At 40.4% G+C, this 24,994-nt stretch overlaps 2 protein-coding genes and 2 long non-coding RNA genes across 9 annotated transcripts in view; 2 read left to right on the top strand and 2 right to left on the bottom strand.

Annotated features, from left to right (window-relative positions):
- Window positions 1-16,369, bottom strand: part of PLBD1 (phospholipase B domain containing 1) — a 29,385-nt gene extending 13,016 nt beyond the window's left edge. Inside the window, exons 1-5 of one of the 3 annotated variants that reach the window (XM_080971247.1) lie at window positions 16,112-16,369; window positions 6,281-6,500; window positions 4,727-4,810; window positions 4,021-4,159; window positions 2-157 (exon numbers count right to left, since the gene is read on the bottom strand). In XM_080971247.1, coding sequence (XP_080827373.1) covers window positions 2-157; window positions 4,021-4,159; window positions 4,727-4,810; window positions 6,281-6,500; window positions 16,112-16,238 — 726 coding nt within the window. In that variant the 5' untranslated portion in view covers window positions 16,239-16,369. Of the gene's footprint in view, window position 1; window positions 158-4,020; window positions 4,160-4,726; window positions 4,811-6,280; window positions 6,501-8,118; window positions 8,198-15,621; window positions 15,777-16,111 lie in introns of those variants that run through there. The other 2 variants (XM_080971246.1, XM_080971245.1) reach the window with 2 other exon arrangements.
- Window positions 9,105-18,485, top strand: LOC308457454. Of its 2 annotated transcripts, XR_013976908.1 has the most exons (4): window positions 9,105-9,278; window positions 10,526-10,650; window positions 12,868-12,932; window positions 18,426-18,485. It is a non-coding gene; the product is annotated as an uncharacterized lncRNA (long non-coding RNA). The 2 variants fall into 2 exon arrangements; XR_013976909.1 differs by lacking the exon at window positions 9,105-9,278 and having other exon boundaries at window positions 9,720-10,650.
- GUCY2C (guanylate cyclase 2C) overlaps window positions 18,201-24,994 on the bottom strand; it is a 50,253-nt gene continuing 43,459 nt past the window's right edge. For 2 of the 3 annotated variants that reach the window (XM_080971237.1, XM_080971238.1), the window contains 3 exons: window positions 24,878-24,972; window positions 23,915-23,991; window positions 18,201-19,376 (listed from right to left, as the gene is read on the bottom strand). In XM_080971237.1, coding sequence (XP_080827363.1) covers window positions 19,205-19,376; window positions 23,915-23,991; window positions 24,878-24,972 — 344 coding nt within the window. In that variant the 3' untranslated portion in view covers window positions 18,201-19,204. Of the gene's footprint in view, window positions 19,377-20,706; window positions 20,862-23,859; window positions 23,992-24,877; window positions 24,973-24,994 lie in introns of all 3 variants that reach the window. The other variant, XR_013976903.1, reaches the window with a different exon arrangement.
- LOC308457466 lies at window positions 22,968-24,025 on the top strand. Its single transcript, XR_013976929.1, has 2 exons — window positions 22,968-23,247; window positions 23,896-24,025. It is a non-coding gene; the product is annotated as an uncharacterized lncRNA (long non-coding RNA).

Genomic DNA, 24,994 nt, shown 5'->3' with positions numbered 1-24,994 from the left:
CCTTAATCAGAGCAGAGCAATGGCCCATATCCCATAGGTACTGTGTAGAGTCTCCTGTCATTAAATTAGTCATTGCTGAACTGGAGAATAAGGCAGGAATGAGGTCAAGCAGATCTCCAACTGCATTCAGGAAATAGACTTGGAAGGGAGTGAGAGGCTGGAAGTAAAGAGATGAGATATTTGTAATTTTAGACTCAAGTTTGCCATGATAGTGGTACCCAACACAGTAATAGCTGTCCATGCCTGAATGACTTTTTTTTCCAAGGAGGGAGTCTGAAGAACTACGGTAAGTCAAGTGACAAGTAATGAAGTTTTAGTTCTAGTGTACAAATCAAAAATTAACAAATTACCAGGCCTGAAATTTATTGAAGAGATCAGATGTGAAACTGCCATTTTTCTGCAAAAGGATATGCAACATCACCAATGTTGGCCTCTTTACTCAAGAGCTGAAAATCAGCCACTGCAATGCCAATTTTGAAAAGGGGTCCGTTGAGGAACTCGATTAACAAAATGGCTGCCATGTAGATGGTGAACATGGTTCCGGTTCCCTCAGAAGAGGTGGCTGTCCATTAATGGCAATTTTGTATCCCATTCTCTTTATACTGAGAATGTAGCTGAGGGGGCAGAACACATGTTTTACATGAAAGGAGTCCCAGACTTAATCCCTGGCATCTCCAAGTTGGGCCAAGAAGGACTCCTGCATGGCACCCCAGAGAGTCAAATGTTGACAATACTAAGCTAGAAGAACCAAGTATTTGACTTGCCACAAGGCAGTTTCCTTTGTTCCTATGTAGAAAGATGTGGTAGGACAAAACTTCCCTCTGCAGTTCTTCCTGTTACTAGATAGGACTGGTGGAGGAGACAGTGGGAAGGTGGTTCTTCCCTCAAAAAAATGCACAACTAGTGAATGACAGAGCCAGGGCAAGCCTCCCTCCTTCAGCATGGTTGATGGGCTGGGGATTAGGAGCTCAAGGAACCCATGTCAGCAGAAGAAACTGTAGCTGGTAGCTGTGAAAACAGCAGATTTCCTAGTACTGTGGAATAATACAAGCTGAGCATGTAAAATTATGCAACAGCTAAAACAGAAGAGAATGTACAGCAAGTCAGTATGTTTCTTCTCAGTATCATATGTGTAGAATTAGTTTTGACATGGTAGAAGTTGGTTTCCTAATCAAAATTACTGTGTAGCAATAAAGTTTTCAAAAAAATTATCCTCTCAGTACGCTTCTTCATAATATAGCAGGGAATAAGATTGTTTTCCTAGCCTTCTTTAAGATTAAGAAGGGTAGAGAATTATGTGAAGTTTGAATATAAGAGTTTAGATGCAGCTAGTTACCAAAATATACTATTTGCCAAGATATTTGCAGGAAGGGGTTTAAGACGGCGACTTTAAACACTGAAATTTTGAGATTAAGGAAAGCAACTGTATGTTATGTATACATTGTTCTCTAAATATATTCAATATTTAAACCCCTCATTTCTTTGGAAAATGTGACTATAAAGAAATTCCTTCAGCAAAGAGTTATGTTTTGGTCCTAAGATCTAGACTAATGACAGAGCAAAGGATGCTTGACAGTGCATTGAAGGTGGTGCTCAAAGTTATGTGAGGTATTTAAACAGATAGAATAATAGAACTGTGAAGTAGGGTGGGACCCTGAGGAACATCTAGTCCAACCCCATGCAATGCAGGAATATGCAGCTGTCCTATAATACAGGGATTGAATCTGCAACCTTGGCGTTATCAGCACCTGCTCTAACCAACCAAGTTGCTTGACTAAGGAGTGTTTTGCGTGTCAGAAGTTAAAGAGTTATTGGATCTGGCAAGCATGGGATGCTGCAGTAACAACTGACCTAACAAAGAGACAGATGGAATAGACTTTTGTTTATATAGGCATATGGATCCTTGAAAAACAAATATAGGTGATTATTGCCCAGAGCTTATTTTGTGAGAAGGCAAAGAGAATGGATTCAAAAGCAGCTCATGGAATTCTGCCAGAACAGGTAGAAGACAGTTTATATACTACTTCTATCATAGCCATCCAGAATATGCAAAGACAGACCAGCTGCTGTAACAGATTTGATTTTATTCTCTCTTTCTGGGTCCCATTTTGCTCTGTGCTGCGTATAATTTCATCTCTTCAGATTGCTGTGCCTCAAATGCTGAAGAGGGAGAATGAATGACCCACTTTAAGAACTGTAGTGCTTTTAAGTACCATATTGACAAGTAAGGCACAGAAAAGACATGTACATCACTACTACTGACTCAATCAATGCAACACACACAAAAACTCTGTGGGGGAGGTTGTGCACAACAGTGTGTGGCACTAGCCAAATATTGCTACAGCTGGTATCATAAGAAAAACTGCTCCTAATTTTGGTACACACAGGGTTAAGTTAATTTTCCAAGTGACTAAATGAGGGAGAGAATGGGATGAGTCCTGTGTATACATTATTGTATACTGTACTCTGGCTCCTGTGCACTCACAGTTTTTTAATCTGTGTACACATAATGTTATCCATGATGCAGTTCTATCCTGTAGTTTCTTGTAAAATACTATGCTTGACATCAAAATTACCTCCATGCAAATTTTTTGAAACATGCACTTCGTCTGGATGTGACCAAAGTCAGAGAATGAGGACAAAAATCCTGCAGAGGTTTTTCTTTTACTCTGATGGTGTTCCTACTTCATGCTAGAACTTTCAATTGGAACACTTCTTTGCAAGATTATTTGCATGTCTAATTAAAAGCCAACTGCTGCATTTCAGCAGGTTAAAGTTCTTTTGTTAAAGATCAGTGCGTTTTACAAAGTGAACCTATGCAGTCAGAATTAAGCACCAGAGTTCAATGCAGCTTACTCCCAGGACATCATGCACAGGGTGGTAGTCATGCTAATTAATACATTTGGTATTACATGTGTGCACACAGAGACAGATAAACAATAATGGATCAACACTCCTAAGTTTTGAGAATATTTGGGGACTATTCATTTCTGCACCACAGCCCTTATCCCCAAAATGAATCCTCCCTTATACACAGCTGCAATCTCACCATTTGTGAGAAATCATTTAGAACGTTCACACCCGTTTAGGCACTCACACCCGTTCCATTTTACGGTATGTCTGTTTGAGCAGTGATATCGTAAAAGCCCATTTTCGTAAGCTCATGAATTTAAGCAGCACTTTAACTTTTCACAGTCAGAATTTGGGGGGGGGGGGAGGCTTATATTCAGGCCAATACAGTATGTGAAAGTTACAACACATTCGTGTTAACTTCTAGTATAATATACACATGTTCAAAATGTATTTTATCCAGAAGCAAGGTCAATGTATTTCAACTGTATTTTTACTTCCAAGGTGCTTAATAGGATCACAGATCTGGTTGTGAAACAATTCTCAACCTTTTTCATTTCTTCTTTGTTTCCGTAGCTTACTTTCAGAGAAAGCTGGAAGCAAAACCATCAGGGGATAAGTGCTATTTATTTTAAATGCTGCTGATCCTGCCTTCATAAACCCTGGGCTCCATGTTTCCTTGCAGTGCTTAGACAAAGACGGAAAGGTCAGTTAGTTATTCGTGTCTTTACTCTCCCAGTGTGAAATAAAATGGCTGAGCTTGGCAATAAAGGTGAAAGCTATTTGTCTCCAGTCAGTTCTCAACTTGCTAATTCTCAATGCTGCCGCCTCATTGATATCCCAGAGGGCTGCCGGCCCACACAACAATTATGGCTACAATGACAGCAGCTGCATGCAGTGTCACTTCTCATTCTGTGTGTGTGGTAGAGCATGTGCAGACAGACCTTCATCACCCCACCCAAGTTTCCTAAAGGCCTAGAGTTGCAAACAAGAGTTTCTGGAATTAATATTAAACTCTGATACTGTGCACCAATTTGATAGCAGCAATCTAAATGGATTCTTTGATGTAAAGAAAGAAGAAAGCAGTAAAAACACCGTTTCAGGTTTTTTGTGCGGTCTAAACTGTCTTTCCCCTTCAAGTGATAAGCCTTACGGTTTTTTGAGTCTTACTGTTTTTTGCTGTCGCTTAGCCCACTCCACTGTTCCCATGTACAGCCCATCCAACTGGGCAATGATGTACCCGGCATGCCTCCAGAAGGGGTCATTCTTGTTTTTTTTAATTTGTTGTCTGGTCCACTTGTCTTGTTTCCTGTAGAGAGGAAAATGTGACTTTAGAGTGCGTTTTTTCACAAGCCAAATAGCCTTAAGTCCAACTGGGATCAATTGGCACTTGCTCCTGAGTAAACACGCTTAGCTCAGATCACACTTTTATCAAGTAAACGAACATTGTAGCCAGCTGACAAAACTCAGGTTGTGTTAATAAATGTTATTTTGTTCAGAGATAACTAAATCAGGTCACCTTTCAACTTGTTTCACTTATAATTTTATATGGGAACAGTTCGTATATTATATACTCTCAGGGAAATTTACTTGCCCAAGAACCAGGGTGGTGCAGGGCGTTCACTTGCATCTCTATAGACACCTTGCACTGTCAACTCTTGCAACATCTCCCAGGATGCTTCTAGAGGACTGTCTGTTTCAAACAAAAATCCACTAATGTTGCGCAACCTTAAAGACTTAAGAAATTTATTGTGGCACAATATTTTCCTGAATCAACTTGTTCAGTAAAAACAAGAAAATATCACCAGGGTGACCGGAACTTCTAGGCAACTTTTGTTCCTATTTGTGAAAAGAGTATTTTCTTTTTATAACATACCGCATAAAATCTTTAACTTTTCTCTCGATGAGGACATTCTTAATCAGCTGTGTATACAGGTTTGCAAGATGGTCACACATGTGTCTGGGGGGAAAAAAGAGGAGGGAAATGTTATAAATACAAATACCCACTGTCCATTAGACAATGGTCTTGGACCTCATGGTCCTGGCTACATTTGGACTTATTTTCATATAGACCTCAGTTTTGTGTGGATACCTATATGGACATTTGGAGAACTTATATTAACTTACATGTTTAACCCAAGAAGTATGTGCTGATGGTTACTGAATTCACATTGTGAAGTGATGGCTGTTAATTTTATTTTATTGTTGTTGTTTTTTAAAAAAAGTTTTGTTAAATTTGCAAAGGTCTGGAACACTCCATGCCTCCTGACCCCTTGCTCAGCTAGTCCACGGTCCTTGCACCACCACCTACCCACTTCTTGTAGCAAGCAGGACTTTAGCTTTGGCCAACAACTTCTAGAAGAAAAGATGGGCGAGCAAAGATATTGGCATAGTAGGAGGGTGAGGCAACTATAACCTCTCTCACTGGTTCATACTTCTGAAGGAACAAGCATAATATTTAGGTTGGCATATTATCCCCAGTTCCCACACATCCAGTAGAGCATAATGACACACCACTCAGTATAGAGTTATAGCACACAACTGGAAGCGCTCCAGGAAAAGTACCATTAACCATGCAACACCCAGCTCGTTGGAACTTGTCCCAATCCGCTGATGAAACCCAGCAGGAGCTAGAACAGCCCAGCTCAAAAGGCGTTCCTCATCCCTCAAATTATAGCTCAAACTATGAAAACACATTTTTTAAAAACAATAGACCATCTGCTTCTAGGCCAAATGTCCAGCATGTATCTCAAGTCATACGTCATGCGTTGTGATACATTCATAATGAATGCTGACAGTAATGAATGTTGATATGAAGTCCCAAATTGGCTTTGGCAAGATGGGCCCAGAACACTAAACAAATATCCAGTTTATCCCAAGTTTTGAATAAGATACCACATTTCATCTAATAAGTTTGGATGCCTCTAATAAGTAAACATTAAGATGCTTTGTCCAGCCATGTTTAATAATACATATGATGCCATAAACCACATTCAGAAATAAATTGTGGATAATGTGTATTTTACTTATAGCTGATCACAGACAGATTTCAGGAACCTGAACGCTATTATAGTACAATGTAGCTCTCTCTCAATGAACGATTACATCCCCCATATACGTAGAATTCCCTTCCAGCTGCTGTTAAGCAAGCATCTTCAATATTAAATTTTACACATTTACTAAAACTTACTATTCGTGTTCCCTGATGTGTGACTCAGCTATTTATTATTTGTGTATTACAGATGATTCAAATGTATATTGCTTTACATGGTTCCATGTTTGTTCACTGAAAACACGTTTTATGATTAAAAGGAATATAGATCGGTAACAATAAATATACAATGAGCTCAGTTGGCTCTTCTTCTCTTCTAACATGTATACTTGTAATGCCCCCACCAGATGACTCCATTTAGTTTTCAGAGGTACTTACGAAGCAGTGAGATAGCCCTCCAAGTAACCTGCAGCGTACATGAGGTCTTCGTTGCTTATGGGCTGGTTACCATAGCCCGCTTTGATCTCAAGAACCCCCCATCCTGTAGACTGTACAGTGTCATTATAATAGCCATAAGCATCACCATTCTTATCCAATACATCCTTAACCTGGAAGGTCTTCTCAGTTTTCTGCCAATATACGGTGGCATAGTGAGTATCTGTAAATAATTCAAAGAGAAAATTGGAAAAATAGAATACCATACTGCAAATGGCAGTCCCGTAAAGTACTGGATAACTCATTTCAATAGGAAAATATAGATCCACAGGTGGTTCCTTTTTTAAAAAAAACCAAAACATATATTTATTAAAGATTTATTGGTTTACTAAAGTATGTGCAATGTCTCTTTTTTCAAGTTACATTTTCTACAGATCAGTTTCATTTGTTGAGACGTTAGTGTTGCTTTAGGAAGAAAAGCGGGAAAGAGGTGGACTGAGTGGGGGTGGGGTTGGGTGGCAATGTTTCTGTTATTCCATGGGTGGTTTCCAAATTACACTCAGAGTAAGGTAAAGGTAAAGGACCCCTGACAGTTAAGTCCAGTCACGAACCTGCGGCACTCATCTCGCTTTACTGGCTGAGGGAGCCGACGTTTGTCCACAGACAGTTTTTCCGGGTCATGTGGCCAGCATAACTAAGCAGCTTCTGGCGAAACCAGAGCAGTGCACGGAAACGCAGTTTACCTTCCCACCGGAGCGGTCCCTATTTATCTACTTGCAATTTGACGTGCTTTTGAACTGCTAGGTTGACAGGAGCTGGGACTGAGCAACGGGAGCTCACCCCATCACAGGGATTTGAACCGCCGACCTTCCAATCAGCAAGCCCTACAGTCAAAGTAGAGCTACTTAAATAAATTAACTTCAATTACTCAAATCCATTTATTTCAATAGTCTGGGCATGATTTTGCTGGATATCACCCATGGGACTACAGTATTAGTAAATGTGAGTGGGAGAGATTTCCTTCCTAGTCAAATTAGTGCATTAAAAACCGTTGTGTGTCTGGTTGGGTACATAAAACAGATTGTCAATAATAAAAACCCATATTATTATAAATGGTTCTTCTGACAGGCTTATGATAATTCCATTAGCTTATTAGAGCTAGAGAACAGATATTTTTTTCTTTTATGTTTGTTGTAACATGGCCATTATTTTCCAGGACCAGAATATATCAACATTAAGAATAATTAGCTCCCCTAAAAAAACAACCCAAAAGGAACAGTGGCTTCAATCGTAAGAATTGCAACAAGATTTTCAATCACTAAATTGGGCTTTCATACCTCCCACTTTCAATTGCACCCCCCCCCCCCATGCTCTCCTAAAGTCTCTGGCCTATTTGTAGCACAAAAATGTAGGAAATGCATGATCTTTACAAAAACAAAACCACTTTAAAGGATGTTAAAGCTCAGATTTTGAAGTATTTCCACCAAAAGGCATCATCCATGGCTCAGCCTTGGAGACTTCAAAAGGAAATGAAAAAGATGTTTTTGTGCCAGTCAGAGATAAACACTCACATAAAAATGTCGAACAATAAATGTTAAGACCAGAGGATGTATAGGCACCATGCACTTACTCTCTACACACAAATTCAGGTTTTGAATTATTCTCTTTGAACTATTTCTGGATGATTGTGTAATTTTATGCTGCTTCAAGGTAGGCATAATCTGTCACACTGATAGCTACAAGAAACCATTTTGCCTGAACACTTTGACATAGCAAATAAAAAGCTAGTTTCTTTTACCACTATGAAAATGTTCCTATCTGATTGAAATAAGGTAACTTACTTTCTCTGTTCTCAACATCTGCATTTTCCAATCTCCACAGTATTCTTGTACCTAATTTTCTCATTAGTATGCTCTTTGTTACAGCATTTCAGTTTAATACCTTCACACACCAGGAAGCACATTTTATGTGACAAAACCACTTGAGAGCTTTTATCTTAAACATTGTGAAATATGCTACTATTTAAAAACCCATACATAAACACACACAAACAACCAACTATACTTGGAAATAAGTTCCATATGAGCCTTGCTTGTTCACGGACGCCCACAGAAGGCCTTTGCTAACCTTCAACAGCTATTTCTAATAATGAATTGTAGTGTTAACCAGATCTATCCCATTTAACTAGGAATATAACCAGACTTTAGCTGCTATGCTGCAGGATACAATCTGATGTAAACCAAAGTGATAAACTTATTTGAATTGATACCAGGGCTGGCCCAATACATTTTTGCACCTGAGGCGAACCCCAAAATGGCAGGGTCCTCTATGCCAGGAAAGTAGGGGTGAGTGAAGATCTAATTTAGTAACTAGTGGGGAATAAAGATTTGTATCAGGAACAAGAGGGGAGTGAATATCTATGTCATGAAGGGGTGCGGGTTAGCGACGAACTAGACTTGGAACAAGTGGTGGTAGGAAGGAATCAAATCAAATTTGCCTGGTGGTTGAAGTGAGAATCAAAGACCATTGTGCGGTGGGACGAGTGCTCTGAATCATGCTGGGCAGGTGCAGAACCCAAAAGATCCCAGAGGGCAGCCCCCTTCATTTCTTCCCTAGGGGTGGGGGGAGACCAGCAGCGCCTCCAAGGAACATGCCACAGATGTCAATTCCCCTGAAACAGCACCTTGCCTCCTAGGTCCTGATCGATACCTCTAGTCTCCATTGTAAGCCACAATCTCAGCAAAGACAACACACACAGAGAGCAAAACCTGGATGATGAGCATCCAATTTAACACAGCATGACAACAACAGAAACTCTTCAACTAACCTATTTATTTGAAATATTTTACTTAGGATCTTGTTTAGCAGAACAAATGTTCACAGGTCCATTCAAGGAGGTGTATGGTAATATGTCCTTGAACACAAAGAAATTGGGAGTCATCGTAGGAGGAACTGAGATTCATATTCAGGATGTAAACCTTCCCAGTCCACAGGATTGCAGGTCATTCTTTTAATCACTCCAGCTACTAGGTTGTAATTACTCTTCAAGGCAACTCTTATTTAATAGCAAGTACAGGCAGTGATGCATGTGTGCTTTTGGACCCAGAAGAGGGCAGAACAGGGGCAGGATGTAATGGGGCTTTAGCAACCTGATGCGCATAGGGCCCAGGAATGGAACCCCTGCACAAAATGGCGGGCCCCTGTATTTAAGTTCAGGGTTTTCTTTCCAAGAAGCACTTCAGTTTATCAGCCAACAGCATTCCAAGAAACAATTTGATAACTTCTCCTTAGTAAGCAGTGTTTCTCAGCAACTTTTGTTAAATAAACCATGCATAGAACTTTGTTCAGTTCAAGCAACTCCAGCCTCCAACTGTTTTAAGTCTTTTATGACCAGTGTTGCAATCTTTTTCTTATTCCAGAGAGAACGGTGAGGGACCCTGGGTTGATTTTACACATCTCTCTTTCCTTCGCTCTCTCACAATATACCAAACAGTGTATGATGATGTTTGTGGTTTGATTGCTTTGCTATGTTAACAACAATGCAGTTGATTCCTAAATAAAATAGATGGAATGATGATAATTTAACATAGCTTTTACATGAGAGCAAGCTCTCCCAGAAGTGAAGAGAAAACAGTCTATGTCTTGAGTCCTGCCACACCAAATTTGCTCCTAAACCAAGGCTGACTCACTTGTGACCCTCTAGATTAGGGCTGCCATAGATCCAGAACTCAGACATAGCTGCGATACAACTGTAGTAAACAGCGGACGGAAATAGCTGGAATGTCTGGGAAGTGTAGATTTTGGCCAATTTTCATAAAATTAGCTCAAAAACTAAAGAAATAACTTGTGCCAATCAGAGCTACAGATAACTTCAGATTCACAGTACCTGACTGAAAGTGAATCTTTATTTGTTTCACTTTCATCACATACTTTCTCCAAGGAGCTCATGACTGTGCAAATTATTATTGTTATTGTTTATTTAAATTTGCATACTGCCCTTCATCTGAAGATCCCTGGGAAATTCACAACATAAAAATACAAAATACACGGTAATAGAAAAACAAACCAATAACCTCCTCACATAGAATGTCAGTCAGCCAAATGCCTGGTTGAAGAGAAACGTTTTTCCTTTTACATCTACCACAACAATGTCCCAGTCTAAGGCTTGTGTGTAAAACTCACACACAGCACACTCTCAATCTGCTTATAATTGCTTGTAAGCATAACCTGATGTGTTCTTGCCTCCAGGCTATCACCAGGCAAGATTTGAGCAGTTATAAATGAAGGTGAGGAAAGAAAGAAAGAAGAAAACATGAAATGTTAAGATGACTGTGACAGCAAAGTCTTAGAGGAAAAGGAGGCAAGAAAATGAGGTAAACCAACACCTGCTTAACCACAAATACCATGGGTGTTTTCTCATTGTTGTTGGCTTTTTACTGAACTGTATTACTAAAAAGCCTCTTAACCTTTGAAACTTAAAAAAAAAAAAAAAACCCAACTGGCACAACAAACTAGGGCAATTAGATATGGGACGACCAATAAGGCCTCAGACACACTAAAACGCACTCAGCTTTGACTTGAAAGTTTTTTTATGGTAACATGCATTTTTGAGAAGATCTTCTAAAAAAACCCAACCCTTATTTTAAAAATAGATTGAAAAGTTATCAATAAGAGAAAAATGAAAATAACAGAAGAAAATGCATCCAGATAAAACTAGACTAGCCAATATAAATTCCCAACCCTCAAGTTCTGCTTGTAGATGTAATGGTAATTAACTTATTGTTATTACTAAATTCAGAGGGTCATTTTGTTGCCAGCTTTATAACTGCACCTCAAGGTTACCTGATGTTTCTGTCTGGCAAAGCTGAACTGTCACACAGTTTACATATGGTTGGTGTCTGTTGATTAACTTTTATAGCTACTGCAACTTAACTACAGTAAACTTTCTCAACATTTCCTGTGAAGGCAGAACTGTTTGGCTGAGCAATTCACGTTGCCTTCCATTTCAAAATGATGATGTTGCTTCTTTTGGGCAACCTAAGAACAGCAAGCATTCTCTTTTATTTTATTTTCTGATCCCCAAAACCAAAATTACTATGTGGGATAATAACAATTTATAATGTCTATCAGGCGTGAGAGGTCTGTTTTCCAACCAAGTATTTATAATTAAAACATTTGCCATCTTGCTTCGCTGACACAGCAGTGATTTGCTGGATAGGCTGAATGGTGGCAAATCTATATTAACAGTCTATTTGTATTTTTTCATCTATTTTCTCTGGTACTTCTGTTTCAGAAGTGAATGCCTATTCACAGACAAGGGAGGGCCAGCTACAGAAGCCAGCTCAGGTTCAGCCTGAGGCAATTTTAACTGGCAGGGCAACCTAATTTTAATCAACATGTGTTAATGAGTTTCTCTTAAGAAAGATATTTTCAGGTTGGAAGGAAGGAAGGAATACCGGACTAAGTTCAAGTTGCTGCCATGAACTAGTAGGACAATGGGGAAGAGGAAGAAGATCCCAGCGAAGGGTGTAGCCAGGACTGGGATGGGGGTGGGGAAGGAGAGTTTGGCGTAGGAAGTACCCGCGGGGTGACAGAGGATGACAAGGGGATGGGAGTCAGTGCACAGGAATCAGAGCATTAGGACGCATCAGAGGTTCCTATCTCCATAAATATGGCAGGCTCTGAGGCATAGGGAACAGTAAGAGGAGTGCTCCAGAAGGCTCAGGCAGACAAGGGCCCACAGCCCAGCTCCCTACCTGGCCAGGTGGGGCTCACTACCTCTGGGAAGAAGTACAGTGGTACCTTGGTTTAAGAACGGCTTAGTTTATGAACAAGTTGGATTAAGAACACTGCAAACCCAGGTGTTTTGGTTTGTGAACTTTGCCTTGGAAGCAGAACATGTTCCGCTACCTGTTGAGTGTGTTCCATTTGTAAACTGAGTCCCCCACTGCTATGGGAAGCACACCTTGGTTTAAGAACAGACTTCTGGAACGGATTAAGTTCGTAAACCAAGGTACCACTGTATATGATTCCTCAACTGGAGGAGGCTTGGAGCAGGTGAGGGTCACCTGCCTCGTCAAGCCCAGATGCTGCAATCAGCATGCAAAGTATAAAAGGGAGGCAGAGCTGAGGTGATTTGTCTGCTCAGCTGCCCATGTTGGTCAGACCTCAGCGTGGATGTGCCAGGATTTCTGAAGGACTGTGCATCAGGGTAGGTTACAAAAATATCACAATTAAAAACAAATACAATTTACATTAAAAGCCTAAAATAAAACCACCAAACAACAGCGCCACAGAACAGTGCACATCAATGCAGGCTTGGGGGTTTTTTTTGTTTTTTGTTTTGTTTTGTTAAGGTACACTGCTTTATAGATAGATCTCCTACACCTTTTTTTTAAAGCAGGGTTCCTGTGCTTTTAACACCTGCAGGCAGAAATCCAAATGGTACAGCTTTTCTTCCTATGAAGACATACTGATGGAGAAAGCTGCACTTTTTGGATTTTTAAAGGCATGGATGCCTGCCAGAGAAATAGCTGCATATCTAGACTTAGCATAAATTTAATGTGGTTCAATTTCTATCCTCCCTCTAGTTCTTCTTGCAAGGGCGTGGACACTTTTTTCTGGCAAGAATTGCACAGCTAAGCATATTCTACATGTATTTTCCACCCTCTAGATATTTATCTAGATGTGCAAAGTTATGCAAAGACACAAAGCGTACACAAAAATGGAAAAACAAGAAAAATTGCAAACATCACCCTTAGACTCAAAGGGAATGGACAACAAATGAGACCTAAGGAGATAACAACATGCATACCAGACAAGTCACAATGTTCCATTTGCAGGTTTTCCATCTACATGTATGTTAAAGTGTGATAAACTAAAGAAAGAACTATGTTCAGGATGGTAGCACTACTTTGACACTTATTTTCAGCTTATTGTGGTAATCTTAACCCTATCCAGATAAATATACAAGTGCTTCAAATAAGCACTAACAAATGGGAGGGGGGAACTATTTTTATTTTATTTTTAAAAAAAACCTTTTAAAATCTTCCTTTTTGGTCAGTTGTGTTTTTTAAAGTGTCAATTTTGATTTCAAAAACATGACCATAAATCATTCTTCCCAAAATCTATTTGCTTTTAAAACTTATGACAGCAAAGGAACTAAATGGTTTCCCTTTCCCTATCTCCTTTTAGAGGAAACCATTTCTGAATTGTTGAGTAGCCACAATTGCAGAACTTGCTCAGAGCGACCCGTTTCACTTTCTGCCACAAAAACAACACCCTGAAGTTAAAGGACAAGCTTAACATTTGTCATCTTCAGAAATGCATAGTTCCTTTCTGTTATTATTACATTATTTGTACACATTAAACAAAATTTTTGTACCCTTTCGGAAATTGGATGTACAGGCAGAAATGACCGATGGTGCCAAGTCAGATATTTCACTGAGCATTTAAGTAGCTCAGCTAACTATCCATTTACCTACATTTGTACAACATTGAGTTTGCCAAATTCTGGCTTCAAAGCATTCTGTAGCTTTATTTATATTGGCTCATCATGGTTATGATTGCAATTAGATCCGCTAAAGAGGGGTAAAGGGACCCTGACATTAGGTCCAGTTGCAGATGACTCTGGGGTTGCGGCACTCATCTTGCTTTACTGGCCAAGGGAGACGGCAAACAGCTTCCAGGCCTATTTATCTACTTGCACTGTGACGTGCTTTCAAACTGCTAGGTTGGCAGGAGCAGGGACCGAGCAATGGGAGCTCATCCCATCGCAGGCACTGACCTTCTGATTGGCAAGCCCTAGGCTCTGTGGTTTAGCCCACAGCGCCACCTGCGTCCCTTAAAGAGGGGTAACTGGTGAACAAATGGAAAAAGGTTTCCTATCCTACGTACTTGTGGGCTTCCCTGAAGCATCCAGTTGCTGAAGTTTCCTTTTTCTGAGGTGCTGTGAAAGCACAACTTTTTCAAGACTACTGTATGACTTCTTTGCCATGTTCTAGTCCTACTGCAGTAATGTACACCCTTCGAAGCACTTTCTCCCCCTCAAAGAATTCTGGGCACAGTAGTTTACCCCTCACGGAATTACAGTTCCAAGCAACCCTTAAACTGTAGCTCCAGAAATTATTTGAGGCAACTAATGTGCTTCAAATATGCTTTAAAGTTATAGCGTGTACATTGTCTATGTCTCTGCTGAAGCTTTAGAATCAAAGAGTTGGAAGGGACCTCCAAAGGTCCATTCTACTGTCAAACAGCTCTTACTGTCAGAAAATTGAGAAAGCCAGGCTTTTGGAGTTGGCATGCACCTGTATCCAAAAGGTTAGCATGCCCTTCAAAGGAAATACAAAGTGAGACATAAGAATAATATGGCCATTGGAAATATGTTGATATGCCATAATATTGTATATTAGATTATTTTTTGAAGACAGCAGCTCTAAAGGTGCGTCCAAGTTGTTTGGGCAATGTTAAATAAAGATTTAAAACAATAGAGACAGGAGGGGGGAATATGTTGAGGCAGAAATTGTGCAAGAGTTGCAGCAACTTCAGCTAATAATTGCCAGAATAGATGGTGGCCACAAGTAAACTGTATTGGTTGAATGTATAATCAAATTCACTATGCCAGTTTGCCCATTCACCCATAGAATTAATACACCAGCAGTACATATTATCTGCTGGTGTTCTGATTCTCCACACAGATGGGCCAATTTGCATGGTGGACCACAAGTGAGGTATATATGTGGCTGCTGTCACATCTCTTTCAGCTCTCATTAAAGCTGAAGACTGTGCAACATCGTTAATTCATAGCTTCAACTGATTCATGCACAGTTTAATAATATATTCCAAGATTACAAGCACCATTGTTAATGCCATGTGATAGTTATGATGACGATGTGCTATAAAAATACTTTACATTAACACAGTACAGTATGCTAATATTGGAATCAGTGGCTTTTCTTCTATTTTGCAAGGCTTCTTTTAAAAGTACAAAAAACACAACTTCATCTCCAAGGCAATAGCTCCTACAACGCTAATATTTCCAAGCTTTGATGTGGGCTCTTGAGGCTTTTTCATAATTCAGAAAACAAGAGTGCCCTGATGGTGTCTCACATCCCTTAAGTGTTGTGTACAATTTGTTCTCCGACTATTAGAATGAGCAGCTGAGGGGTGGAAGACTTTATGCAAGCTATGCAAGCAGCTTTGCTTAACTGCAGCTTATGCCCGCATTTCTTTTTACTGTTGGATGCCACTTTTCGATCCATGTGGCCTGACAGCCGCTAAGGTACGAACATTAAAAGTTACAACTACAAGGAAAAACGCCTTTTTGTAGTCTAGAGTAAAATTACCATTGATGGTGGTGGTGGTTGGAGGAGATGTCTCATTTTGGGATCAATCAAATCACACACACAAAAACACACACATCCTCTTATGACAAGACATGGGGTCTTTCTTGAGGAACAAAACAGCTGCATGAGTTTGGAGACCCTGCAGCCCCACAGCAACCTAGTGAGATGCCATGCACCCCCGACTCCTCCAGGAGAAGCCCCTTTGCTTTTCAAATGTTAGAACCTGGGCAGCCTCGACCTATCAGCGCTCGGCGCCGTTTCAGCTCCGAACGAGCGGCGTCTCCGTGAGCATTTTTTTAAAATGTTGCATCTCTTTCAGCAAGGGGCAGCGGGGGGTGAAAACAAGAGACAGCCTATTCCAGAAAGGTGTCCGGCTGCTACTCCCTCCCTCCTCCCTTGGAACCGGGTTTCCCCTAAACGTATCCTAGTACCGAGCCTGAGCAGGCTGTTCCCGGGCACTTTCCAGACACGCGTCTGTGGTCTTTCTCACCTGCTCGAGTTTCTGCCACGGCCCAGAGAAGGAAAAGCCCCCAGGAACAGGACCACCACCGGCTGGAGGAGGAGGAGGAGGAGGAAGGGGGCGGGAAAGAGGCGCCGCCGCCGCCGAGCCGGGCCATGCCGAGTCGCGCTTGGTGTGTTTGTGTGTGTTGTGTCTCAGACGGAGGCGGCCCCGCGACTTGGCAACTTTGGCGTCCTCGGTCAGGGCATGGCCCGCCCTCTGCCAGCCCCGCCGCTGCCCCGGGGTAGCCACAACAGGCCCGCCCTAGCAGGCTTGGCGGGGTGGGATTAGAAAACCGGGAACGTCGCCATCCACCTCCTCTCCCGGCCCGGGCTTTTTCGCCTTTTTCATTTCTTTGTATATATTATTATTAGTTGTGCAGGGAGGCTGAAGGCCAGTCAGGCGCAGCTGCAAAGAAGGCGTTTCGCTGTGAATGAAACGCACGGTTTGTGGTTTCCCTAGAGTTACTGAACGCGAAGGGATTCGCCCCGCGTGCGCTTTCGCTTCCCTGTGGTAGTTGCTAATCGGGGTGGATAAAATAAAGTGTTTTAAAAGTGGGTTACGAACCACCCTTCCAAACCCTACTAAGGCGTGCTTAAGAGATCGAGATCACATTATACGGAATTAGATCTTATTGGGGTGTTGTTAAAAGAGTGGTGAAAAATATGGGTACAGTATTTCAAGTTCTCCAAAGTTGTTTTTCAGGCTATATACAGTACTCTGTGAGTAAGTAAGGCAAGCACAACACACGCACACACATGAATGAATAGATGAAAGACTCGGATGCTATCTTTCTGCAATGTTTCCAGACCAGGGTAGTTTACAAAATGTGATAAAATATCCCACCCGAAAAAAATCGGGGGTGGGGATAAGATGCTGAACAGTATGATGAAAAGTGCCAAAGTGTGTGGTTTGTAACTTGGAAGTCAGCTGCACTGAGTAATTTCCATTGGACTCAGTGGGGCTTATTTCTTTCCATCAGACTGTATTATTAATTAGGTTAGCTGGCTGTTAGATACCAAACATCTGACATGCTAGCAAGACTTGAGATTAATTTTAGGTGGTGAAGTGAGAAAGAGCTAGTAAAGCCAGATCCAGGTAGTGTTACCCATTGGCTGGAGAGCATGGAAATTCATATTCTTACAATTGTAGAGTGGGATAACTTTCTGGAAAGCTAAACTTGTATTTTATGAGAAAAACAAAAATTGCAGGTAGCCATGCTTCTCTGTAATACTGTATGTTGGTGTTGGAGTTTCATTTCTTTTTAAAGTCCATTTTGTAACAAATTGAGATCATTTCTAAATTTTACACACCACACCAGAAAACAACTATTGTTCTACCAAATTAAGTAGGGATTTGAAACCTCTCAAGTTTAAGACCATTCTTTGATTATCCAAATCCATAGCTCACTAAACATGAAAAGAAAAAGCATTACTTTCTATAGTATCTTTGTGTGTACAAACCTCTTTTGTGCTGTTATATTGTGAGACACCCAGCATTTTCAGTTGTCCAAACAGCACATGGATTGGCATTTTCTGAGAAAATATCCCAGTCATGTGCTCTATAAAGAAAAGAGTCTCCTATCAAAGTTCCACTCTAAAGACACCAAGCAATCATGTGATTTAGTCCAGAGGCAAGATCAAAGGATATTTTTGTTCCAAAGGTTTGTTCCAAAGGTATTTTTAATCCCCAACTTCATGACGGTTAAGGGAAAAAATCAACTCAAGGTCAAATAGATTTTCTGCTGTGTGGGAGAAGGTGCTGTTCTGTTCTCAGTTGCAAGGAGCCAAAATGGTGAGTATATGAATGTAGAATGATGTGTACAAACCCATGGTTACCATTCTAATTTCCCTGTAGTAAGCTCACATGTGGGTCAGGAGATCATTAGTTCAAGAGTTATCCACACTGGACTTCTGCCCCAAACTGATTTTACATGGAACCTGTGGCAGGAAGAATGCAGTCTGCTACAGATGTTACCCACAGGAAGTGCTGGTATGCCTTATTTCAGGTATTAAGGATAAAAGCCCTACTAATAAACAGTGACATGTGTATGTAGTTATGGTTTTGTTTTCTTAAACCAAAACAAGATTTTTCAGCTATAGATGTACTTTATTTCACAACAAAGCAACTTTTCTTGTTTCACACTTCTCTAAATTACAAGTTCTTGTCAAGGCGAAATAGATGTGCTATTACATTGTAGCTTCAGTTTATGATTTACAGTGACAAATACAGATGAAAAAAATGTTCATCACACTATATGATACAGCTATGGAGTTTGTTCAATTTAACTGCTTTCTGCTTTCAGTTATTTGTTCCATTGCAGCCTTTGCCCATGATATTGAGGGTTACTGCCAAATATATTCAGGTACGTTATCCAAAATGTCATTTTTTTCTGGCTTAGCATATTTATACCCATGGACTGTGGCTTAAATGGGTCTCTAATAATTGAAGTATAACGTGACTATAAAACTTTACACTGGCTAGAATGTGACCTGTAGTCAGTTTTATACAGCGCATGTACTGCTTGCTTATTTGTTTTATGTAAAACACTTCCCCCAATTCTCAAAGTGGCTTACAGAATATTTGTCAGATGCAGTCTTCCCATACCTCTAAATTACACCAGACCTCACTCCAGCTGTATCCATGACAATGTGGCTATAGCAAGAATGGGACTGCCCTCTGACATCCACTATACCTTTATCATAGTGCAAAAATGGTATCTGCATTGTGCAGGTGCCTGCTTTGCTGTCTTCCTTCACTGCTACTTTAGCCCACAAGCACCAGACTGGATGTGAAGGGAGCTGCCCTGTTTCCTTCCTCCTCAATTTTAGGAAGCAGTATATTGGTAAAGCTTCCAATTCATCAAGAAGCATCTTGCATTGAGTCATTTGCAGTTTTGCCAATGTAGTAGAAAGAATGTTCTTCCCGCAGAATATTAACTACAGAGGACTCACAAAGGTAGGATCACATTTCTGTCCTCAATCCACCCATACAATACTGCAAATATGTAGGTTGTGTAAAATTTGTCTTATATTATTTAAATCTAACTTTCAGGGATTCTTGGGTCGTGCTCTTTATTCAGTTTTACAGGTAGGTACTGGTTTTTTCTGTAGCCAACTGCAGGTATTCCAGAGTGCCTTTGCGACAACTAGGCACACGTGTAATCTCTCGCACCTGAAATTCTTCTGTTTGCTTTTTCAGAAGACAATTGGTTATCATCTCAGCAAAGTCAGCTTGCAAACGCTGCTGATTCTCCCTGGAAATAGCAGGAGAAAATTGGTTTAAGTGACTCAAGAGATATATTTACTGTGATTCTTAATTATAAGGCTTTCAAAGATTCTTCTATTCAACCCTCCTTACTTGATATTTGAAATGCTGAAGGCCAACTACACATTATTCTGGAGCTCTCTGTTTGGAGCTCTTGATGGAGAATGTGTCAGATCATCACTGCTGCACTGCAACCAACTTCCAAGGACTGCCACCTTCCTTAGGAGTTCTACTGCCATTACTTCCTTTGAACCTTAACCTCTGGTCAGAAAGGTCCCAAAGGTTCTGGGATAACCACAAACCAGGACATGAACAAGCACCAACTATACCTGTAATCCCCTCGTAATTGCAGAGTGACTCCAGCCTGTCCTTGGTTTACACAAGTAACATAAAATAGTAATGCCGTATGAGAGAGGAATACCCCCTGAGCCTACAAAGTCAACCAGTCAAAATCCCAAACAGAAGAAAGATTTATTTACGATCAGAGAGCAATAAAAACTGGGGGATTATTTAGGGGCAAACAGAGATCAGACAAAGAGTGCCATCACAAACCAAATTTAAAGGATAGTTTCTATCTACTATTGTTGTTGTTTAGTCGTGTCCAACCCTTCGTGACCCCATGGACCAGATCACACCAGGCACTCCTGTCTTCCACTGCCCTGTCTACTATGCAGCACCTAAATTCTCATAAATCAGAATGCTAGTGAAGGCCAAGTTGGATGTTCAAAATTTTCCAAAGCACACGATTGGATTTAAGAATTCTGTGGACCAAGAGGCAAGGCATGCTGGGGCACCTGGATCCTCCAATCATCTTATGACCTCAAGAAACGGCTCTGAGGTTTGACATGTATATCAGTTAAATGGTGTTTTGACACCTCCATAGGGAGCAGAAAACAAAACTGCAGATGAGTAGTGGAGGAATGTCACCCATCTCTGCTGCTACACAGAACAATATAGGAAATTTCCTGTCAAGGATGAATGTGGATGCCCAGTATGTAGGATGGAAGCAAGGTAGAAATGGTGCAACTTAACCATTTTCACAGATAACTTCCTGGTCTAATTCTTATATTTATAATTCTTATTTATATAGGGGAAGGACTAAGCCCAGGGCTCCAGTATAATGGAAATCTAACCCCCTCTCTCATGTCACAACCCCAAGCTAAGTCTCTTTCCCTTCAGCTCCTATTAGCTGTAGAGGGGAAAACTTGCAGCTACAAGTGTTTTTGCTCTGCGTTTAGCAGCTCAGATATATTGTGTGATCTGGACTGGGGCCACAGCCTAGTGAGAGAGGATTAGATTTGCCCTACTTAAGAACATACCTAGAAGTGCCTGCTGTATTGGGTCAGGGTGCATCTAATCCAGCATTTTGTTCTCAGTGGCCAACCAGATGCCAATGGGAAACTTCCAAGCAGGATCTGAGTATAATGGCGCTTGCAATTCCCTATATAGTATCTGGTATTTAGAGGCATACTACCTCTGACAGTTAAGGGAGAACACAGTGATCCTGGCCATTGATAGCCATATCCTCCATGAATTTGTTTACTCTTTTAAAGCCATCCAATTTGGTTAACACTATTACCTCTTGTGGAAGCAAATTCCATAGTTTAGCAATGCACTGTATGAAGTAGTGCTTTCTTTTGGTTATCCTGACTCTTCCAACATTCAGTTTCATTGAACTCCCCTGAGTTCTAGTATTATGGCAGTATGCTAGTGACACTCAGCTCTATATCAGAGGCTTAGCTGGACTTGCCTTGGACATGGATAATATCCCTTACTGTACCAAGTCAAGCCCAGCCAAAATTTAGCTTCTAGAACTTGGGATAACAGCTGTCAAATTTTATTCTCTGTTTCCTTTACTCTTTCTGTATCTTCTATTATTTGGAATATAAAATAGATCAATATCATCAATATATCAACTACATTAATATAGGAAGCCTATTATTGCAAATATTCAAAGTAGTGAAGAATTACCGTATTTTTCCGTCTATAAGATGCCCCCATGTATAAGACGCCCCCTATTTTTAGGGACTCCCAATTTAAGAAAATGGGGAGAGATCTATCCATGCATAAGACGTTCCCAAATTTTGGACATTGTTTTTTAGGAAAAAAACAGTCTTATACATGAAAAATACGGTACTTAATATTTCAACTCTATTAAAGAAGAAAAATAAAAAGGAGAGTGACTGGGAAACAACTGATGCAAGAGAAAGAAGGAAGGCTCAGCACAGAAAAATGTAATAAACATTCCAAGAATTATAATCCGACACCAGTGTCACTTGAGCAAAGGATCCCATTCCCCCTTCCTTGAATAACCTCGTATGAACAAAGCTGTACCACTCATAAATTAAAGGCAGAGAAGCTTCCTGAAAAACTAAGTAAGAGCACACACACATCAGCTTCAGTGGTGCATGTCAGTACAGTAGTACCTCGGGTTACAAACACTTTGAGTTACAGACTCCGCTAACCCGGAAGTAGTACCTCGGGTTAAGCACTTTACCTCAGGATGAGAACAGAAATCGCGCACCAGCGGCCCAGCAGCAGTAGGAGGCTCCATTAGCTAAAGTGGTACCTCAGGTTAAGAACGGTTTCAGGTTAAGAATGGACCTCCAGAACAAATTAAGTTCGTAACCAGAGGTACCACTGTATTAACATCACATCTTTCATTGACCCACAGGATCAAGATGCCAGATAGGGGAAAAAATCACAGTGGTATACTTCCAAATGTTGTTCAAAACAGTCACCTGTGATATCCTGTGATTTGTGTTTATATTGTATTGTAATGGCCATTGGCTACAAACAATAAAAATGATTGAATAGAATAAAGGAAAGATACCCTACTCTCTCCCCCAATCTTTTACCTTTTTGTAAGAGCAAACCTAAACAAACATTTTTGTTTTTGTTTTTAAAAACATGCTTGTTTTAATGGATATTGTGTTTGTATCGTATATAGTGTGTGCACTGCTTAGCAATTTTTAAAACACTTAAGTGGTTTAGAAATGCTTTTTAAATAAAAAGGCGGTGATGCCACCACATGTGTAATTCACCTTAGGTTAAAGTGTTGCCTACTTATGGGCCCCTCCCAACACACCAGTGTGCAAGCCTGTAAAAGGAGTAGCAGGATGTTCACACCAGGAGTTAAGACATGAGAGGCCTGAAATTACTGTGTTAATTGTTTAAGCTTTGTCATAGATCTGTAACACAGCTGGATTTCAAACTAGGGAAACTAATCTTCAAGAGCAGAATGACTGGCAAGACCTATTATATAAACCAAAATACCACCTTAGTTCTATAATATATGTTACAGAATGCAAATGCCCTGAATGCCATCTGCAGTATGTTGGGAAAACAACTACAGTCTTTCATGCCTATTTCAGAAATCTTAAGTCAGTAATCACACACACACAACACCCCTGAACAACCTGTTACAAAACATTTTGACCTTTCAGACTTGGGAATACTTCCAGTAGAAAAAAACAACCCTAGTTCTGCGGCAGTCAAAACAAGAGAACTTCTATAGATAAAGACTGAACACCATAATGCCACATGGCTTTGCCTTGGGGGATAATTCTTAAACTTTTACCTTTGCCTTTAATTCTTTTTTTAATTATCCCACTTATAGAACAGCTTCTACCTTGCTGGAAATTCCCTCTGTTCTCAGGGGGTTCTTAGAACACCTGGACTACCAACTGCCTGATTTTAAATCCAACCAAATTTGTTAATGAAGCAGGCAGAAGCTGAAATGTTTTAGCTAAATAATTTTATGGGGGGGGGTATTCAACTAAGTTTTACTCAGAGTAGACCAACTGAAATTAATGGCTCTAATTGGGTCATGTTCATTAGTTCTGATGGGTCTATTCCAGGTAAAAATTAGATGACTAACATCCATTGTTATCTGTTTTATCAAGTCATTGACAGTGTGATCCTACAAGTTTACTTGGAGGTCTTACCAAGTTCAATGGAGCTTATTCCCAGAAATATGGGTATAAATAAGACTGATTAACACTACCCAGACATAACTTTTGTCATATCAGATGAAAAGAGTAACGCAAGGAATTGTGAACCTAGGATGTTGGAGATTCATGTAGTAGCGATGCATCGCCTGAACTCTGACCTCTTCACAACCTATGTTCAGACTGGACATCTGCTTTAGTATGCTTGAGTAAGTGTGAATGAATAAGGATAATGTTTAGACCTTGTTATTCAATACTAAAAAATTGACTGCAGTATAAAGGTGTGTGTTTGGCCATGGCACTCCTCTTTACAAACGGTGCATAATGCAACACTCCATCCTCCACTGGTTTTTCCCATTGGGAGAAGCTGGAGGGAGAATAGTGGGTTGCACAACATTGAGGATTCATGAGATCCTAGGATATGTGCATGTGTCCCCATGCACATTTGCACAGTTGCCATATTGATCTCTGCCAAGTGCACGCCAACAAGATATTCACAGAAAGAGAGAAAAGAAAGGATACTGTAAATATTGATTTGTGCATTCTGTTAACAACCAGCTCTCCAAGAATCACTTACACAGAAGGAGGTGTTGGAAGATTGTATTTCTGGTCTTTCACTCCTGTCAGCCAGTAAGTGATCTCAGTTCCTTTGCCCTAATACAAAATAAGGAATAATACTTTGAGATTAGGTTGCTGTATTGTATATTTTTATGTTCTTTATACTGCAGCACTTTATTATCTTTGTATAATTTATTTAACGAACATGGGGAGTATACGGCATATTCCTACTGGGTGTTTTAAACTAAAACCAATACATATTGGGGGGGGGGGGGGACAGAATAAGCTACCTGAGACTACAGTTCTGTTCACAGAATCAGAGAATTGTAGAGTTGGAAGGAACCCTGAGGGTCATCTAGTCCTACTCCCTGCAATTCAGGAATCTTGTCTAGCCTCAATCGCAACAAGTCTTGTTAGAGATATCAAGAAAGTCAGGGTGATGAAGTAGTTAAAAAGTTGGGCTAGATGTGGAAAATGCAGGTTCAAATGCCTACCCACCTATGAAATTCACTGGATCATGGCCCCAACTCATAATTAATAATAATAATAATAATAATAATAATAATAATAAGTTTCCTCCTTTTAGATATGTGCCACCTCTAGATTGATTTTGAAAAATTATGGCTATTTGAATACATGCTGTGTGTGTACACACGCACGTGTGTGTTTGCATGTGTTAGGTCAGCCTTCTGTTAGGCAGAGTGAGGCAACTGCCTCAGATGGCAGATGCTGGGAAGTGTGCCGTATTGGCAGCAAGTTGTTGGAAGACTGAACTGTATTTGCCATGTGCATTGCCCTGCACTCCCCTCCAAGCCTAAACTAGCCTGCTGCCTCCCAGTGCGGTGGAGGATGTTGTTGAAATAAAATTCTACTATCTGCCCAGTCAGCTTCTCTGCATAGAAGTGGAGGTTGGTACAAATCTTGTCCTTCGCCTATGTCAGCAAAATGTTGTGGGTCACCGGGATGTGCAGTTGTTTGTTACCTTCAAATATGTCTCTCCTCGCTCTTCATATTGGAATTGGCAGTCTGTTCTCTTGAGAATAGCAATAGTGGAACCACTTACATGAATCCGTAGAGCTATAGGCATGCAAACAAACAT

The sequence above is a fragment of the Podarcis pityusensis genome (genome assembly GCF_964106645.2).
Source record: "Podarcis pityusensis genome assembly, chromosome: 10".
NCBI classification, from domain to species: domain Eukaryota; kingdom Metazoa; phylum Chordata; class Lepidosauria; order Squamata; family Lacertidae; genus Podarcis; species Podarcis pityusensis.
This window is presented reverse-complemented; position numbering and strand designations above follow the sequence as displayed.